This window comes from Balaenoptera acutorostrata, chromosome 2, assembly GCF_949987535.1.
Source record: "Balaenoptera acutorostrata chromosome 2, mBalAcu1.1, whole genome shotgun sequence".
Classification (NCBI taxonomy): Eukaryota; Metazoa; Chordata; class Mammalia; order Artiodactyla; family Balaenopteridae; genus Balaenoptera; species Balaenoptera acutorostrata.
The window spans coordinates 105,544,822-105,565,125 of record NC_080065.1 but is presented as its reverse complement, the minus strand read 5'-3'; the positions used below and the strand labels follow the sequence as shown (position 1 = coordinate 105,565,125).

Below are 20,304 nucleotides of genomic sequence, written 5' to 3'. Positions count from 1 at the left end.
CTACAATTGTTCCATAGGCTGGAGCTATTGGCCATAAACTTCCTCCATTTTCTTCTTCTTATACGGAACTGGACACTATTATGTATGCCCTTGGAGTGGGAGCATCTCTCAAGGAACCGAAAGATTTGAAATTTATTTATGAAGGGAGTTCTGATTTCTCCTGTTTGCCTACCTTCGGAGTTATTCTAGCTCAGAAATCTATAATGGGTGGAGGATTAGCAGAGATTCCTGGGCTCTCAGTCAACTTGGCAAAGGTATGCATAATAAGAAACCTTTATTTTGCTCTTCTTCTCTTTCTTTAAATATGATTGGTAAATGTCACATGCTGTGTGTGTGTGTGTGTGTGTGTGTGTGTGGTGTCTTAATACAATAGTTTATAGTGGTTGATTCAAGGATAAAGATTTAGCATGTCTTTTGATTTTTCTTAAAAAGAAAAAAAGGGTAGAGAGTTAGTTGAAAAGGCAAGCAAAAAGAAGACAACAATAATTATGTACAGTCCATAACCCTGGCATAATGTTACTAATTCTCTCTCTGCCATTACATGCTATTTGACCAAGGGTAAATAACTTCTCTAAGCTTCAGTTTCCTTATGTATAAAGTGGGTATGATATTCCTTACCTGACGATAGTGATGAAGGAGCAAGAGTGAAGAATATTTGAAGCAGAGAGAACAGGTGTAAAAGGCCCCGAGGCAGGTGCATACTTACCTTGTTTTTGGAACAGCAAGGGGGTTGATACAGCTATAGAATGAGCAAGGGGGCAGTGGTAGGAGAAGAGGGCCTTGTAGTCATCATAAGAATTTTACCTCATACTCTGATTAACATGGGAGGCCATTTGTAGTGCTTTGAACTGAGGAGTGGTATGATCTGGCTATGTTCACTCACAGGCTCATTTTTGCTCCTCTGTGGAGAATAGATTTATGGGAGCCAAGCATGGAAGCAGGGAAACCAGTTTGGAGTTGATTATGGTAATTCCAGCACTAGTCTGGATATGCATGGACAGAAAGAGGAGTCAAGGAAGAAGGTTTTTGGTCTGGCTAACTGGGATGATATATATGCATATATACCCATATATTTAGAATTAATTACATACAATGTATTTAACATGTATAGTAGTTACATATGATATATTACTATGTATAATAAAATAGATATATACAGTTACTTTAAGGTGGGGATGATCAGGAGTTGGTTTTAGACAGATTTGAGATGCCTATTCTACATTCAAGTGGAGGTATACAGTGGGCAGTTAAATATGTGAGTTTAGAGTTTGCGGGGGAGGCCCTACTGGGATTCGTAGCATTTAAGTGAGATTTAAAGACATGAGGCTGGGTGAAATCACCCATGTGTGAATGTAAGTAGAGAAAAGCCTGAGTTTGGTGAGAGGTGAGAGGTGGAAGAGATGAGGAGGAGTGAGCAAGAGAGACTGGGAAGGAGTGGCTGATGAGGTATGAGGTGTATCAGGAGAGTGTGGTATTTGAGAAGCAAAGTGAATAAATGGTTTCAAGAAGGGAGGAGCAAACAATTGTGAGAAGGCTTTGGGGTTATTTTATTTCTTGAAGTGAGGGTCAGGCCATGAGTCCAGTTGATAACTGTTGAATCGTAGACTTTTGAACTGATTTCTGTGATTTTGACTGATTGGAGAACCCATTTACTGGAGGATCGATTAGCTCATTGCTGCTCTGAGTCTATGAGAATCTATGGTTATTTTATTAAAGTATTCGATGAAGTTGGGAGGGAGGCAAGGAATAGATGCCAGGCAGTTTGTTGTTTTAGTCACTCTCCCATGGTATTTGTTGCATACAGTTCTTCTGTTTGGGTAATGTCAGTACAAACAATTAAAGTAAATGTTTCAGAATTCTTCCTCAGAGTTGGAAGGAGTTGGAAATCATGAATAGTGTTCAAAATCTGTCACTGGGAATGATAGCCGTCTTGGGATTTGAATCCCAGTCTTCCTAACCTTGAGCTTCCAGGTCGTATGATAGTGAGGCAGTCCTTCATTTGTCCTCCCATCACTACCCTCACCCCTTTTCTTTTTCCCTTCTGGGTTCTGAGGAAGACTGGGAATTAAACTGTCCCATAGCAGTTGAGTGTGGTCATTCGGATATATGGGTCAGGTTTTGTTTTTACTGTCCTATTGTATTCCTACATATATTTTTATATTCTTGCTTTGATACATTGAAGTTAAGTGGCTCTGATGTTGCACGGGGTCTTTAGTATTTACTCTTACACTAAGGAAATGTTGACATTGGCAGTGCTTTTACTTGAATGTGGTTGTAAGATTTATATTAATGTTTTGGTTATGTCATTTGTATTTGGCAGGTGTGACCTGAAATTACTTTACTAGTACTGACCTATTTGTTCATTTTTATTCAATAGATATTTATTGGATACCTGCTATGTTCCAGGCGCAGTGACGAGCACTGGAAATGCGCCTAGTTTAGTGTCTCCATTGGCAAATAATCCACAGTTATCAGTCAACAAAAATTTATGAATGTCAAGAAAGAACACAAATGTATCTTTTCTATTCTAGAGAGCTGACAGTCTTTAGATTGGGGGACTGATTATTTCTGAATCATATAATTAAGAAGTGGGAGCCAAATTGAGACAGATAATTTGGGGGAAGTAGTCACGTGAACGTGTGGACAGTGAAATGCCACTTGTGATTAGCGGTATCCACAGAAGAAGCTGTGGAAAAAGAAAGTCTACTAATAAAATTTTGCTTACCCTAACGTAGGTTCTTCATGGGGAGCAGTACTTGGAGTTATATAAACCACTTCCCAGAGCAGGTGAGTTCTTGATGGTTTTATTTTCTGACTAACCTTCCAAACTGTGTCAATGTGTTAAACTGGCATAGAGCAACCTAAATAAACAATATTATAAGTTATTTATGTGCATGTCAGCCATTAGAGTAGATTGATGTTAACTAGTACCTATTTTGGTTGCCTTAAACTTTGTCCTATTTGAATAGTCTTATTTAATAAATTATTTCAAAATACTAAACATCTGGTCAACAATTGAAAGGAGCATATTCTGTGTGTGTCCTAAACTTAGTGATTGTGTATAATCAGTTATGATTCCCATGAATATGATTCTTCATTCTTTTCTCAGGTATTTGTGTTGGTACTGATTTTCATAAGGCAAACAATGTTAAAAGATACAGAATGTCTTGTAATTAACTTTTTTCTATTTTCTTTTAGAGTAAGTAAAACCAAGGCTGTCTTAATAATCAGTTTATTTTTCTCAATAATACCTTACTTGTTCAGTAAATCTCATTATCTTTTCACTTTACTTTGATATGTTTGTTTTATGTTGCTACTCTGATGTCAGAATATTAATTATATACAGACCATGTAAGGTGGTAAAATAAAAAAAAGTCTTTTTCATTTCACATTATATAATGTAGAGGTCAGCAAATAGCTAGAATTATACTTTAATTTTTTTTGAGATTTTAATTAAAAAAAAAATTCTTATTGCTTAATGCTGAATAGTTCTGTTTCAGTGTTAGTGTTACTTGTTTCTGGTTGTTTTTGTAGTTCTTCCCTGTTTTTTTTTTTCTTCTTTTAGTTTTTTCCTTTGTGGTTTCATGCTTTTCTTTTGCTTGTGTTCCTTTCTCTTTTGTTTTTGGGTATCTGTTCTAGACTTTTGATTTGTGGTTACCATGGGGCTCATAGATGTTGATCTATGACTGTGTTTATTTGTTTTAAACCAGGTAGTCCCTTAAGTTCAAACACGTTTTAAAAGCTCTACATTTTTTACTCGCTTCCCCCGTACTTTGTGTTTTTTTTTTTTTTTAATTAATTAATTCTTACGGCTGTGTTGGGTCTTCGTTTCTGTGCAAGGGCTTTCTCTAGTTGTGGCAAGCGGGGGCCATTCTTCATCGCGGTGCGCAGGCCTCTCACTATCGCGGCCTCTCTTGTTGCGGAGCACAGGCTCCAGACGCGCAGGCTCAGTAATTGTGGCTCACGGGCCCAGCTGCTCCGCGGCATGTGGGATCTTCCCAGACCAGGGCTCGAACCCGTGTCCCCTGCATTGGCAGGCAGATTCTCAACCACTGCGCCACCAGGGAAGCCCCCATACTTTGTGTTTTTCATGTCATAGTTTACATCTTCATGTTTATCCCTTTACTGATTATTGTAGTTATACTTGATTTTACAATTTTTTTTGTTTTAGTCTTTGTACTAGCTTATTTAAGTGGTTGAGCCTCAGCCTTCCCTATATATTTGCCTTTACTAATGGGATTTTTTCTTTTCTATAGATACTTAATTCTTGTTACAGCTTTTTCTTTTCCACTTAGAGAAGACCCTTTAACATTTCTTTTAGGGTTGCTTTAGTATTGATGCTTATCCAAGAAGTTCTTTATCTCCCCTTCAATTCTGAAGGATAATCTTGCTGGGCAGAGTATCCTAAGTTGTAGGTTTTTCCCTTTCAGCACTTTAAATATACCATGCCACTCCCTTCTGGCCTGCAAAGTTTCTGCAGAACAATCAGCTGATAGCCTTATGGGCATTCCCTTGTATATGCTTTTTGTTTTTCTTTTGCTGCCTCTAGAATTCTCTTTAAGTTTTGCCATTTTAATTATGATATGTCTTGGTGCGGGTCTGTTTGGATTCATCTTGTTTGGGACCCTCTGTGTTTCCTGTACCTGGCTGTTTCCTTCTTCAGACTTGGGAAATTTTCAGCCATAATTTTCATTAAATATATTTTTACCCCCTTCTCCCTTTCTTCTCCTTCTGGGACCCCTATAATGGAAAGTTGGAATGCATGATGTTACCCCAAAGATCCTTTAAAATGTTCTCATCTTTTTTCTTTTTGCTGTTCTGATTGGGTGATTTCCATTTTCTATCTTCCAGATCACTTATGTGTTCTTCTGTATCACCTAGTGTGCTGTTAATTCCTTTTAGTGTGTTTTTCTTTTCAGTTGTTGTATTCTTCAGTTCTGATTGGTTCTTTTTAGAATTTTCTAGCTCCTTGTTAAAACTCTCACTGTATTCAGCTATTCTTTTCCATAATTCAGTTAGCATTCTTATTACTAATGCTTTGAATTCTTTATCTGGTAAATTGTTTATTTCTATTTCATTAGTTGTTTTTTTCAGGAGTTTTCTCTTGCTCTTTCAGTGGAAACAGATTCCTCTGTCTTTTCATTTTGCTTATCTATTTCTTTATCTATTGAAATTTGGTGAAATAGTTACCTATGGTGGTCTTGAAGGGGTGTTCTTTCGTGGGCATGTCCCTATACAGTCTGCATGTGCCCAGTGGCATTGATGGGAGAGCTGGATTTGATGTGAGCACAACTTATGTCTTTTCTCAAGGTGTGCTGGCAGCTGTCATCTTGGTAGGGGGTGGAGCTGTAGATGGAGGGGTAGGGCCAAGCCAGATGTTAGGTAGAGCTTCCCCTCTGCTTAGTGGCTGTTACCCCACTATTTGGTGCGGGGGCAGGTCCCAAGTTGCTGGAGCAGAAGCCCTGAGGGTCGGGTCTGAGCTGGCTAAGTTTCCTTTAAGTGTGTGCTTCCTCCCCCTCCCAGCACTGGCACCCTTACTCCAGAGGGGAGCAGTGGTGGAGCAAGAGGGGCGGGTGTGGGTAATCAGTGACGGTCAGAGCATGGTTTTGTTTTGTTTGTTTGTTTGTTTTAACATCTTTATTGGAGTATAATTGCTTTACAATGGTGTGTTAGTTTCTGCTTTATAACAAAGTGAATCAGTTATACATATACATATGTTCCCATATCTCTTCCCTCTTGCATCTCCCTCCCTCCCACCCTCCCTATCCCACCTCTCTAGGTGGTCACAAAACACAGAGCTGATCTCCCTGTGCTATGCGGTTACTTCCCACTAGCTATGTATTTTACGTTTGGTAGTGTATATATGTCCATGCCACTCTCTCACTTTGTCACATCTTACCCTTCCCCCTCCCCATATCCTCAAGTCCATTCTCTAGTAGGTCTGTGTCTTGTTTTTTTTTTTTTTTTTTAATTGTATTTATTTATTTATTTATGGCTGTGCTGGGTCTTCATTTCTGTGCGAGGGCTTTCTCCAGTTGCGGCAAGTGGGGGCCACTCTTCATCGCGGTGCGCGGGCCTCTCACTATCGCGGCCTCTCCCGTTGCGGAGCACAGGCTCCAGACGCGCAGGCTCAGCAGTTGTGGCTCACGGGCCCAGCTGCTCCGCGGCATGTGGGATCTTCCCAGACCAGGGCTCGAACCCGTGTCCCCTGCATTGGCAGGCAGACTCTCAACCACTGCGCCACCAGGGAAGCCCCTAGGTCTGTGTCTTTATTCCCGTCTTGCCACTAGGTTCTTCATGACCCTTTTTTTTTTCCCCCTTAGATTCCATATATATGTGTTAGCATACAGTATTTGTTTTTCTCTTTCTGACTTACTTCACTCTGTATGACAGACTCTAACTCCATCCACCTCACTACAAATAACTCCATTTCGTTTCTTTTTATGGCTGAGTAATATTCCCGGAGCATGGGTTTCGTTTGGCATGGCCACCGTCAGAGATCTGGGGCCCCTGTGCAGCCACCAGTAATTGCTGCCCCCTCGCTGCTCAGTTGCCATGTAGAGTTTGAACCTCCTCAGTGTCTCATGGCTGAGCCTTTTCCTCAATCATGGCAGCCCAGAGTGTGAAGCTGCGACATGAGGCACATGGTGCTGGCGTGTTCTCTCAGCTCAGGCTGGGGACCAGGGCAGTCGTAGGAAACCAGTCAGCTACCCAAGTGGTTTCAGTCCGCCCTCTCTGCCCTGCCTCAGGGGCACGTAAGTGTTCACGTGCTCCCGGAGTCCAGGCTTCCCACAGCCCTCCTGTTAATCCCACTGGCCCTCCAACCAGCCAAGGGGACTCGTGTTCCCCTTGTTGGACACCAGGGCTGGGGCGTCCAATGTGTGGCTTGAACTGCTCACTCCCCAGGGAAGGTCTCTTCCCGTGTAATCTCCTTTTTCCTCTGAGTCCCCTCTCAGGGACACAGGTCCTGACCTGATCGCTTTTCTTCCCTTTCTACCCAATTACCGGTGGGTCTTTCTTATAGTCTTGGTTGTACAGGTCTTTCTGTTAGTCTGCACTTAGTTTTCGGTGAGAATTGTTCTACATGTAGATATATTTTTGATGTGTTTGTTGGTGGGGAGGTGAGTTCCGTGTCCTCCTGCTCCACCGTCTCAGTTTGAGTCTTCAGTTTAGTGTTACAGCCTAAGTTTTCACACAGCCCTTTTTTTAATCTGAGGCAGTGTGCAGTGTGTGGTCAGGTGAAGAAGTTTGGCTTTTATTTTAAAGACAATAGATAACCACTGAAGGACTGAAAGGAGAGAATTATATGATCAAACATGGATTTTAGAAAGCATCAACTCTGGCTCATGTTTGTAATGCTTGGATTTTAAGGGAATGAGATAGAGAGAAGGAGATTTTCTAAGAGACTGTTGTAATAATCTAGGTTAGAGACCGTGGTTGATTGAATAGGATTGTGGGCATGGGGATGGATATAAGTGGAGAAATTATAGAGATACGTAGGGAGTGGGCTTGGTGTTTGATTGGATGTGGAGTTGATCACCTGAGGAGGTCACCAGCAATTTGACAATTATTTATTGATTACTTTCTAACTTCTAAACTTTCTGCTAGGGTTGTGAATAAATGGAGAATGGAAGCAAATCTGGACTCTGCCCTCACGGAGCATATAACCTAGCTGGTGGGGAGGGCAGCCAATAGTCAAAAAGCCACACAAATAAATGTACACTTGCAACTATATGTGATAAACATTACAGATGAAACATACGTGATACCATTAGAACTTAAAATAGAAGGATTTGGCATAATCAGGTTGGTAATCAGGTTGACTTTGGGAAAAAATAACTTCAGACATAATAGGAGAGCATGTTTTAAAGTTGGTCAGAGTAGACATGTAGGTACCTGGTTAGAAGTCTGTTGTGGTAGTTCAAATGAAATGATGGTAGCTTAGGCTAAGGTGGTGGTGGAGAGATGGAGAGAAGTGGGAGAAGCAGAGAGAGATTTAGGAGGTGAAAGTGACAGCAATCTAGTTATCCTTAGCGTTTCTTTTACCATCTTTCATACCAAGGCGGGTACCAAGTTCTTTGATTCTCTCCCTTCAATACATTTAGAATCCTATTTCTGTCCCCCTCACTTTGACCACCATCATCTCTCACTTTCTAAGTGTTCTCTCTGCCTCCATTCTTTTTTTTTTTTTTTAAAGAGATTGGAGTTTATTTATTTATTTATTTTTGGCTGTGTTGGGTCTTCGTTTCTGTGCAAGGGCTTTCTCTAGTTGCGGCAAGCGGGGGCCACTCTTCATTGCGGTGCACGGGCCTCTCACTATCGCGGCCTCCTGTTGCAGAGCACAGGCTCCAGACGTGCAGGCTCAGTAATTGTGGCTCACGGGCCCAGCTGCTCCGCGGCATGTGGGATCTTCCCAGACCAGGGCTCGAACCCGTGTCCCCTGCATTAGCAGGCAGATTGTCAACCACTGCGCCACCAGGGAAGCCCTCTGCCTCCATTCTTGCTCCCTTCAGGTCTGCTCATCTCACTGCAGCCAGAATATTATTTCCAAAATGCAAGTGTATTTGTCACTTCCCTGTTAAAAACCCCAGATGGCTGTTCATAGACATCAGGATGAAGTCAGAAACTTTTCATATAATCTAGCTTCTCCCAGTCTCTGCATACTCCAGTCTTGCCACATACTTAGACACTATTTTATGAGGCAGGGGTCATGCTGAAGTTTCTGGCTTGGCAGTTGGGTGGATAGTACCATTCATTCGTATAGGGAACAAAAGAGACAAACAGGTTGGAGAAAAAGATTATGAGTTCACTCCCAAATAATTGTTAATCCATCAAGACATTACCAGTTAAATAATGGAACAGTCCCTAAAAGAACAGAGTAGTTAGAAAGAAACACTGTCTAACTGAAGCCCATAGAGTAGAGATTTGAGAAGGAATGGGGTAGCTGGTGTTGGCTGTATGCTTAACAAGTGTTCATTGAATGATTGAAAATTGTTACTTTTTACAACCTAATGTATCAGAATTATTGATGTTTCAAATTTGGTGACTCAGGTATTCTGATTGCTTTTAATGTTTATGATTCAACATTATATTGAAAATTATTCTAAATCATGATTTTTTAGTTTTACTGAACTTACAGTGGAAGTTATGTTAATTTCTCTCATGTCTTCATATAACTTATGGTCTTTAAAACAGTCTCCTTATTTATTTATTATTTATTTATTTATTATTTTACTATCCATTTTTAGGAAAATTAAAATGTGAAGCAATTGTTGCTGACGTCCTGGATAAAGGATCCGGTTTAATAATGTTTATGGATGGTAACTCATTTCTAGTTCTTATAATAATATTGTTAGATTCATAGGCTTTGTATGTAACATAATACTTTATCACAGAAGTTGATTAATAAGTTTCTATTTATCTTCCAATTGTGAGAAAGCAAGATTAGTGTTCTAAAAATTCATAAGCTTTTTTAGAAAATACGGGAGGAGGGGGTGGAGTAGGTTGGGGTAGAGGTCCAGAGAGTGGGACATTTCAGGAGATTTGTAACAACATAACCAAAGCACAGAGGTGAGAAATGTGGCTGGTATAGCAAACATAGAGGAGAATTATGCTTCCTAGAGTATGTTTTTTGGCAGGAATGAATACATAGACTGCCCTCAGTTGATAATTAGGCTATGTTGTAGATACTCTTTTCTGTGTTAGCTCTTTGGAACTTCAAACGTATTTGACCCCTGAATCATTCTTATAAATGGTAGTTAGGTTCTTAACCTTGCACAGTCAAACCTATTGAACTTATAATGGGGTTTAAACACCATAACCACATTTTATTTGCAGTGGAAAAAAAGATGATAGTAGTTTAATGAATGTTGAAATACTAGTAACTAAACATAAGCCAAAGATACATTGCTTAGAATTTATTTGTTTTAAAGTTTAAGAACAATAGAAATAGATAAACATTATAAAAAATTTTGGAAATAGCAGTGGAAAGTTTTTGTCTGGTATTTGGAATATAGGCTTTATCATTTTTGTTCTAAATACATAGGAGGTTATACTGAATATGTTGTTTTGGAACTTGCCTTGTTTTTACTTAATAATATATTGAGAACATTTTTAATGCTCTTAAATATTTTTCTACTACATTGTTTTTGTTAACTCATAGTTTACAAAGTAAACTATGTATTTCATCATAGACACATAGAACATGTGTCTGTTCTCTCTCTTTCCCTCTTCCTCCTTACCCCTCTTCTTTCTTTTTTAAGGTTTTGGTATTTTCTTACCACTCCAAATATTGGCTAACATTTGGCTGGAACTCTCCTGGTTTTCTTTTAGTCTTCTCACCATTCTACCAAATGTCTACCACAAAAAAGTTTTGCAGTAACCTTAGCTTTAATTTTTACTATTCTTTCTTGATCTACTCCATTTATTTAGCTATAGCTTGGTAATGGGTAATAATGTATTAGAAGTTGTAGATAAAATATAAATGAAATTAGATATCCAATTTTCTGTGTAATAAGGATAAAAGTCTTATTTTAAATGCAAATCACCATGACTTCCCTTATTTTTGTTATAATTATATTTTTCCTTATTATACAATTCAAAATCATATTCTTAGTTTTATAGTGCTGGTGATTTAGGTGATGCTCAAACTGTCACCAGGAAAGTAGTCAGTAGAAAGAGGGACAGCTGTCTTTCATTCATTACTTGCTTACTTATTCACTAACTTGCTCAGTCACATCGTTTGTTCATTGATTTACTAATTAATTTAATACATATTTATTAGGTACCTTTTCTGTCCCAGTTACTATTCTAATTGCTGGGAATATGATGGTGAGCAAAAAAGCCATGATCCTGCCCTCCTGAAGCTTATATCTTCATTCTCACTTATTTCTTCTTTTACATTCCAGGCTCTATTGAGGACTTCAGAAGAATGTTTGAAAATTTGGGAGTGTGGTTATCTGTATTTTATTTTAATTTTTTAATTTTATTGAATTATTGAATTTTAGTGGATTTACAATGTTGTGTTAAATTCTGCTGTACAGCAGAGTGATTTAGTTATACATATATACATTCTTTTTCATATTCTTTTCCATTATGGCTTATCACAGGATATTGAATATAGTTCCCTGTGCAATACAGTAGGACCTTGTTGTTTATCCATCCTATATATAATAGTTTCCATCTGCTAATCCCAAACTCCCAATCCATCCCTCCACCACCTTCCCTTCCCCTAGGCAACCACAAGTCTGTTCTCTATATCTCTGAGTCTGTTTCTGTTTCGTAGATACATTCATTTGTGTCATATTTTAGATTCCACATATAAGTGATATCATATGGTATGTGTCTGTCTCTTTCTGACTTCTCTTGGTATGATAATCTCTAGGTGCATCCATGTTGCTGCAAATGGCATTATTTCAGTCTTTTTTATGGCTGAGTAATATTCCAGTGTGTGTGTGTTTGTGTATCACATCTTCTTTATCCATTCATCTGTTGATGGACTTTTAGGTTGTTTCCATGTCTTGGCTATTGTAAATAGTGTTGCTATGAACATAGGGGTGCATGCATCTTTTTGAATTATAGTTTTGTCTGGATATATGCCTAGGAGTGGGATTGCTGGATCATATGGCAATTCTATTTTTCGTTTTTTGAGGAACCTCCATACTGTTTTCCATAGTGGCTGCACCAATTTACATTCCTACCAACAGTGTAGGAGGGTTCCCTTTTCTCCACACCCTCTCCAGCATTTGTTATTTGTAGACTTTTTAATGATGGTCATTCTGACCAGTGTGAGGTGGTACCTCGTTGTAGTTTTGATTTGCATTTCTCTAATAATTAGCGATGATGAGCATCTTTTCATGTGTGTTAGTCTGCATTTTATAGTGGAATTGTTTGAAAGGTTTGAGAAGGAGAGAATTGAAATATGAAAGGCAGTTGGGGCACTTTAAGAAGAGGTGAGATGAACTGCTGTTTCATAGTCCAGAAAGGATTTGTCAAGATCCTCTTCTCTCTGCCTTCCAGAGACTGGTAGTGAATGATTAAAATGAGTGCTCTGTATCCCAAACTTGGGTGTCTTTAAATTGCAAAGCCTTTTAGTAATTGGATTTTGTTTCTGAAACTTTTAAAAGGATTGTTGATCACATATTGGGTAACTAGTTATGTCATTTGGTAATAACCTCTTTTTTTTTTTTCATTTGCTTTTCAGTCTACTCTTATTCTGGGGAGGAACTTATATGTTATAATCAGTTCTCCATCTTTGTTGTTGGCGCTGGAGGCTTTGGTGGAAAACGGACATCAGACAAAGCTAAGGTAGGCTATGACTTCATAAGTGAGATACGTGTGTCGTTAAGGATCCTTATCTGTATCTTGAACTTACCATATGTGTAATTTCATAGAGTAGGATTTCAGTAATCCACACTTCTTTGAATCAGAATGTGTTCCTTGGATTTGAAATGCTGTTTATATTTGTATATTTTAATATATAACATATGTTATATATAGAAAAGTCTGGCTGACGTAAGTGTAATGTAGCTGAGGTAACTATGGGAATATCTTTACTTTCTTATGCAAACTTTGCCTGCATCCAAAACTCTTTAGAAAAACCTAACACTTACAAGTGATCCTTGTATAAATGCAAATTATCATTCATTAAATGACTTGAGCATTTCTCTTGTATAAAACAATTCTAGTTACTCTTTAGTTCTCAAATTCTATCCAAAAACATATTTTTTTCCTAAAAATATTTTGTAAATTGGATTTTACATCAATTTAACCTAGCTTTTACCTCTGCCCTCAGTTCCCAGAATAGGGCTGCACTGTCTTCCTAGGAGGAGCAGCTCACTCATTTTTCCTATTACCCCCACCCCGGCTCCCCGGCCCCAGCTTGTGTTGCAGAAGCTCAATTCCAGGTAAAAGTGGCTGAGAGTTACGGGGCTGTCTTCCTCCACCCTGTCCCCACTTGTAGGGTGGAGACTGTGTTCCACCGTGGCAGGCTGAGAACACTAGGGCCCTGATAACTCTTGCCCAGGCTGCTCATAGCGTGGGGGTCCCCTGCTGCTAGAGGCAAGCTGAGAAGACCAGAAGCTCCGACCTCTGCCTAGGACTCTTCTTGTAAAGTGAGGATGTCACTTGGAGAGAAGTGGGCCACTATCCTTGCCCTCATGTCCGTGGCAGTGGTGCAGAGGTTTTGCCTGGGGGGCAAGGCAGGCTGTAATGATAGAGAGCTCTGAAGCCCTTCTCACGGAAACTGACTCATTTTGGTACCAAGTATTTGGAAGCTCAAAAGTAAGGATGGTTTCAAAAACAAGGTTACTTTAGTGATAATCAAGAGGAGGCTGGTAGCTCCATGGAAGCAGTAAACTAAACTAGTCCAACTAGAAGTTTGCCAGAGAGAACCATGGAAAGAGACAGCTAAGAAGAGTCGTCATGGGATCATAACAAACCTCAAAGACTGGCCTCAAAGACTACACCTCCAAAAGGCCTGACTTTAATTGGATCAGACTGTGGAACAATTTATGCCCCAGGGCACTGTTGAAAATAATAGAACAGTCATCTGGCAATTTGTGAAGCCGAACAGCTGGACAGACAGTTTAACAGAGAGATCAGGGAGAGACGGTCACAGAGCGCCCTGCTAGAACCACTGTCATCCCAGGCTGACTGTGCTCGCCAAAGGCTGTACCCTCTGAGGAGCAACATCAGAGTCTGCACACTGTGGGGGAAATATACTTAACTAAAATCGTCTAGCCAAATGAATCGTCTAAACAAATGAACAAGTTAACAATAACAACAAGCCCTGGAAGGGGAAAGGGGTCTCAGTATCCAGAGTTGCTGCAATATATTATGTAAAGTATCCAGTTATCAACAAAAAAATTACAAGATCTGAAAGAAATAAAAGAGTATGACCCATAGATAGGAAAAAACAAAACAAAACAGAACAGGCAACAGAGATTGCTTTTGAGACAACTTAATAGGAAAAGACTTCAAAGCATTTATTGTAAATATAGTCAAAGAACTAAAGGAAACCATGCTTAAAGAAGTAAAGTGTGTAAAGAAGTAAAGTAAAGTATGAGGACAATGTCTCATCAAATAGAGAAAAATTGGGGAATTCCCTGGTGGTCCAGTGGTTAGCATTCCGCACTTCCACTGCAGGGAGCATGGGTTCAGTCCCTGGTCGGGGAACTAAGATCCTGCAAGTTGCGTGGTGTGGCTCAAAAAAAAAAAAAAAAAAAAGAGAAAGAAATCAATAAATAGAAATTATATTAAAAAAGAACCAAATAGAAGTAGTTCTGGAACTGAAAGTACAATAACTGAAATGAAGAATTTACTAGAGGGTCTCAACAGTAGATTTGAAGTGGCTTCAACAGTAGATTTGAAGTGGCTTTTTGATTTTAATCAAAAAGCTTGAAAGTCCATTCATCTGTTGATGAATCAAAAATCTTGAAGATCAAAAATCAAAAAGCTTGAAGATCGATCAATCTATCTATGTCTGAAGAACAGAAAGAAAAAAGGTGAAGAAAAAGAATGAAGAGGCTTCAGAGAAATGTGAAATACCATTAAGTACACCAGCTTTTATGTAATGGGCATACCAGAGAGGAGAGAGAAAGAAGCAGAAAAAAATAATTGAAGGAACAATGGCATGGATGAAAAACGTTGATCTACACATCCAAGAAGCTCAACTGCTCCAATTAGGATATAAATGCAAAGAGGAAGATCTAGACAGACGTTTCTCCAAAGAAGACATACAGATGGCCAAAAAGCACATGAAAACATGCTCAACATCACTAATTATTAGAGAAATGCAAATCAAAACTATGAGTTATCACCTCACACTGGTTAGAATGGCCATCATCAAAAAATCTACAAACAGTAAATGCTGGAGAGGGTGTGGAGAAAAGGGAACCCTTTTGCACTGTTGGTGGGAATGTAAATTGATACAGCCACTACGGAGAACAGTATGGAGGTTCCTTAAGAAATGAAAAATAGAGTTAGCATATGATCCAGCAATCCCACTACTGGGCATACATCTGGAGAAAACCACACACCCCAATGTTCATAGCAGCACTGTTCACAATAGCCAGGACATGGAGGCAACCTAAATGTCCATCAGCAGAGGAATGGGGGCTTCCCTGGTGGTGCAGTGGTTAAGAATCCGCCTGCCAATTCAGGGGACACAGGTTCAAGTCCCAGTCCGGGAAGATCCCACATGCCGTGGAGCAACTAAGCCCGTGCGGCACAACTACTGAGTCTGTGCTGTAGCACCCACGAGCCGCAACTACTGAGCCCGCGTGCTACAACTACTGAAGCCTGTGCGCCTAGAGCCTGTGCTCCGCAACAAGAAAAGACACCGCAAGGAGAAGCCTGCGCACTGCAATGAAGAGAGCCCCCGCTCACTGCAACTAGAGAAAGCCCGCACACAGCAACAAAGATCCAACACAGCCAAAAAAAATAAATAAATTTATTTTAAAAAAAAAGATTTATGCACTTAAAAAAAAAAAAGGAATGGGTAAAGAAGAGTGGTACATATATACAATGGAATATTACTCAGCCATAAAGAAGAATGAAATAATGCCATTTGCAGGAACATGGATGGACCTAGAGACTGCCATACTGAGTGAAGTAAGTCAGATAAAGACAAATATCATATGATATCACTTATATGCAGAATCTGAAAAAAAACCATACAAATGAACTTCTTTACAAAACAGAAATAGAGTCACAGATGTAGAAAACAAACTTATAGTTACCAGGGGGGAAATGGTGGGGGAGTGATAATTTAGGAGATTGGGATTGACATATACATACTACTGTATATAAAATAGATAACTAATAAGGAGTTAACTGTATAGCACAGGGAACTCTACTCAATATTCTGTAAGGACCTATATGGGAAAAGAATCTAAAAAAGAGTGGAGATATAGATATAGATATATATATATGTATAACTGATTCACTTTGCTGTACACCTGAAATTAACACAACATTGTAAATCAACTATACTCCAATAAAAATTAAAAAGAAAATAAATGCAAAGAGATCTACACCCTTAGTAAAGTGCATTTAAAGATTAAATCAATATAGATGTGAATTGTTGGTCTAATTCTTACAGTTATTGTCATCTTTTGCATTGGGAAAAGAGTCTTTACCTTTTTCTCCTTTGTGGCCTAGAGAATGGATCTGGTTATATAATTCCTTTTGTTAAACAAGGTCATTTCAGGGAAATCATAATGTAGGTGAAGCTAGCAGTTATGAAATTTTAAATGTCATTATGTGCTGAAAATAAAATATTAAAATAAACTTTTTATCCAGCTTGCAGATTTTGTTACAGTCAGCCCTCCATATCTGTGGGTTCTGTATCCACAGGTTTGGCATCTGCAGATTGAACCAACCGTGGATCAAAAATATTCAGAAAAAAAAAATTCCAGAAATTTCCCAAACTATTTACACAGCATTTCCATTGTATTAGGTATTATAAGTGTATGGGCGGATGTGCATAGATTATATGCAAATACTACACCGTTTTATATAAGGGATTTGAGCATCTGCAGATCATGGTATCCATGAAGGGGTCCTGGAACCAATCACCCTTGAAAACTGAGGGATGACTGTATATTGAAACATGGTTGTTAATCAAATATCAGTTTGGGTAAAGAGAATAACAATTATTTTGTTATAATTTAACGTGTAATGTTTTTTGATCTCAGGTAGCTGTAGCCATACCTAATAGACCTCCTGATGCTGTACTTACAGATACCACCTCACTTAATCAGGTAAGAATGTATTTTTGAAAAGTGATAAAGCCACCTGACTCCTGACACTTTTTGATTGATAACTCTGATACCCTGTAATTTTGTGAGTCCAAAAGTAGTGGCTGTGTTCTTCTACGTAATAAAAATAATGGCATATTTCTGTAGTTGAAATTCGTTTTTTCTGAATTTTTACTTAGCAGTTTTTTTCTCCACTAGGTATCAAAAGAAAATGTAAAATGGCTTTTCATTAGTCAATTGAAAAAGCATCATGCTTTGTTGGCAATGGATTGCTTGCCTTAAGGAGACTGCCTAGCTTAGTAGTGAAGAATTTCATTAAAGCCTTAGAGAGCAGGATAAAATAAAAGGTAAATTTCAGTTATCCTTTCTTCTATTGGAAAAGAAAACTGAGCTACATTGCTTCGAGAGAGATTATTTTATGCTAACTTTAGTGGACAGGTACAATAAAGCATCTGAGAAAGGAGTAGATGATTTAATCTCATTTGTTTGGCATAAATAATATGTTTTCTGATGGAGGAGTTAAAATGCCCTGTCAGTTAACAAATTCTGTAAGCATGCAAAGATTTATCTAAGAAGCAAAAGGTGACCATAAAGATGAGAAAAGCAACTTTGTTTTTGAGAGACCTGACGATTCTTCCCTACGATGGCCAGAATCCTAACCATGCAAATATAGAGCAGAATATGTAAAGCTCTGAAGTTATGCTGTGAATAAGCAGGTGATGACAGCACATTATTTGTAAAATTCACTTATTTTTTGATACTAATTTTGATATACTTGATATGAGAACTTCTGCAGGATTTATGTGTGCTGGCAAATAGGAATATAATTTCATGAGCCAGAAAGAATTAAGTTTGGAACATATTAATTGTATTTTTTTATACACTATATAATTGGGTGATAGAACAATACTTTCTACCTCAGATTAGTTTTTGCCTTTAATTGTTCTTCCCATCCCTATTTCTTATCAGTTTCTTAAGAGAGCACTCATATTTATGTTTAATTAAAGCTTCATAGTGAAATTAATTTTATTAGCACACTAAAGAACAGAAGACTTCATGGTTTCATGGTTCAGAAAACCCAGAAATGCTCCATTATTATTCTTGTGTTACTGAAATAATAAAATGTATCTGCTGTAGATAAGAAAAGCTGAATAGTTTCCATGGCTTGAATTTCTTTATACAGTAAGCAGAAAGATTTTCTTGTTTTCTTTTTTCAGATGAATAGAACTTTTTGTTAGCTTTTAGCAGACTTGAGTATTTTGCTGTGTGACAAAGGACAGTTTATAAGTTAACAAATCTTTTTTTGTATAAATAATGGGCACCCATCATTTGACAGAGGTTCCTGACCATTTGTATCATATGGTCACTCGAGAATATGATAAAAACTACCGACTGTTTCTTCAAAAACATTTTGCATAAAACTTTGCATAAATTTCAGGGGATTTGTGGGCTGTTTTAAATTGGATCTGTGCTATAGGAGATACAAATCAAGTAGAAGTGTGATCTATTGACAAGGAACTGAAAGGACACTTAGATTTAAGGCGTAGATGTCTTCATTTCTAGGGCACCTATTCTAAGCAACGAATGATTAAATACAAGGCTTTGAATTATAGAGTAAGTGCTGTAGACATTCTGAGATGGGCTACTCATTAGAGAATGACATACAGAAGAGTTTGGTAGGAAAGATGGGACTTCTGAACTAAAATGGTGTATAGATCTTCTGTCTTGCCAGGGGTATAAGGCTTGCAGTATGGCCTGGAAGGGGATAAGAACTTAGTAATGATAGCAGAAAAGAGCATGATGTATGTACAAGGAGTAAGAATTAGAGCATTCACACCGGAGAGTGGTGGGAGATGATTGTGGACGAACAGACCTTTAAGGAGAAGTGGAAATGGAACAGATTATGTTGTTATAGCCTAAACTTTGTGCCAGGTATTTAAATTAAATAAGTAACTTTTCAATCAGTAGGGAAACTGGCAACCATAGCTCTACCAATATCACTTCTGGAATATTTTGTTTTTCATGTCTTTAGGAAAATTTCTTCATCTTCAAACTGGTATATAGTACAAGTATACTTCATGGTTTTTCATAATTAATAAAGAGAAAATTCTTCTCCAATAATCCAGAAAGACCAAAGAATAAATAGGTAACAGGTGTCAGGCTTTGTATTTGAGGAGAATGAAAACAAGTATCTTTAGTTTCCTTAGATACATATCTCCTACTACTTATTCTAACAATTAGGACCTTAGCTACCATCATTGTTAAATAAAGTTAATCTTTGGAATATTGGTTATACTATCCATTAAAGTATAATTCTTTATTATATTACCATGTGTATTGTAAGTACTTTTAAAATTTTGTTTTGAAACAGTGATTTATTATTTTGCATGACTCTGGGTCGCCTGGGTGGTCCTTGTGCTACAAACGGTGTTGGCTGTCACTCATGTGGCTGTTCTCAGACGGCGGCTGGGTGGGGCAGGAAAGTCCCGGATGGCTCTTTCACAAGTGCAGGGTCTTAGTGCTCCCTGTTGGCTGGCGTGCCTCTAATCTCCACCCGGCTTCTTCTCCGGGTGGTGTCTCATCTTCCAGGGCCTTTCTCTTTGGCCCTCAAGGGGATTTCTATTTCAATTTCTGGAGCTGTTTCCTGTGTAGCTTCCTCCTTTTCAGTACGTCTGCATTCCAGCTGCCCATTCTCCCAGAACTCTGATCTTTATCTCTTTAACTCTTTGAGACTGTTTTGCTATGTTTCGGTTTCCCTTTTTGCACTGCAGTCTAGAAAGTGCTGTCAGGCAGAGCGCTGTGGCCATTGTAGAGTCCATCTTGTTTGTTTCTTTTCTATCAAGAATCATAATCCTGTCCTGCCTACTGTCCAATGTCTAAGAACAGTATCTCCCTCGCCCACTTAAAAAAATTTTTTTTTCCTAATTGTTTACAGTGGAAGAGTAAGTTCATTCCACTTATTCCATCTAGGCTGAAAGTGGAAGTCCTATACCTTTTTATATGCCCATAGTGCCCAATTTTCTCATTTATTACTATTTGTTTTCTCAGTTTTTATTGCTGTGCTTTGTTTCCTACTTGTTTCTAACAATTAAAGAGCCTATTTTATTTTCTTGTTTCTCTTTCCCTTACAGTTCCCATTTTGGGGAATGCATTAATTTTACTTTTTCAGAACAATTTAACATTTATATATTATTCTTCCCCCTTCCCCACCTTTGTCTTAGTCTTAGATTTGCAATCGAATATATATCAATCCTTTTGCCAAAGGTTCTCCCATATCTCCTGGTTGGATAAAGCTCCTCCTGTGGTAGGTTCCCCAAGAAGGCCTCGTGTATAGTATTCCTTTGGTTCCTATGTTTTTATTTATTTATTAAATAAATTTATTTATTTATTTTTGGCTGCACTGGGTTGTCGTCGCTGCGCGCGGGCTTTCTCTAGTTGCAGCAATCGGGGGCTACTCTTCATTGTGGTGCGCGGGCTTCTCGTTGTGGTGGTTTCTCTTTGTTTCGGAGCACGGGCTCTAGGCGTGCGGGCTTCAGTAGTTGTG

The 20,304-nt window shown here is 38.5% G+C and overlaps 1 protein-coding gene across 1 annotated transcript in view; it reads left to right on the top strand.

Annotated features, from left to right (window-relative positions):
• LOC130707099 (peroxisomal multifunctional enzyme type 2-like) overlaps positions 1–20,304 on the top strand; it is a 62,037-nt gene that overhangs the window by 22,047 nt on the left and 19,686 nt on the right. The window contains exons 11-15 of the mRNA XM_057540058.1: positions 18–254; positions 2,736–2,787; positions 9,249–9,320; positions 12,203–12,306; positions 16,698–16,763. Coding sequence (XP_057396041.1) covers positions 18–254; positions 2,736–2,787; positions 9,249–9,320; positions 12,203–12,306; positions 16,698–16,763 — 531 coding nt within the window. The remainder of the gene's footprint in view (positions 1–17; positions 255–2,735; positions 2,788–9,248; positions 9,321–12,202; positions 12,307–16,697; positions 16,764–20,304) is intronic.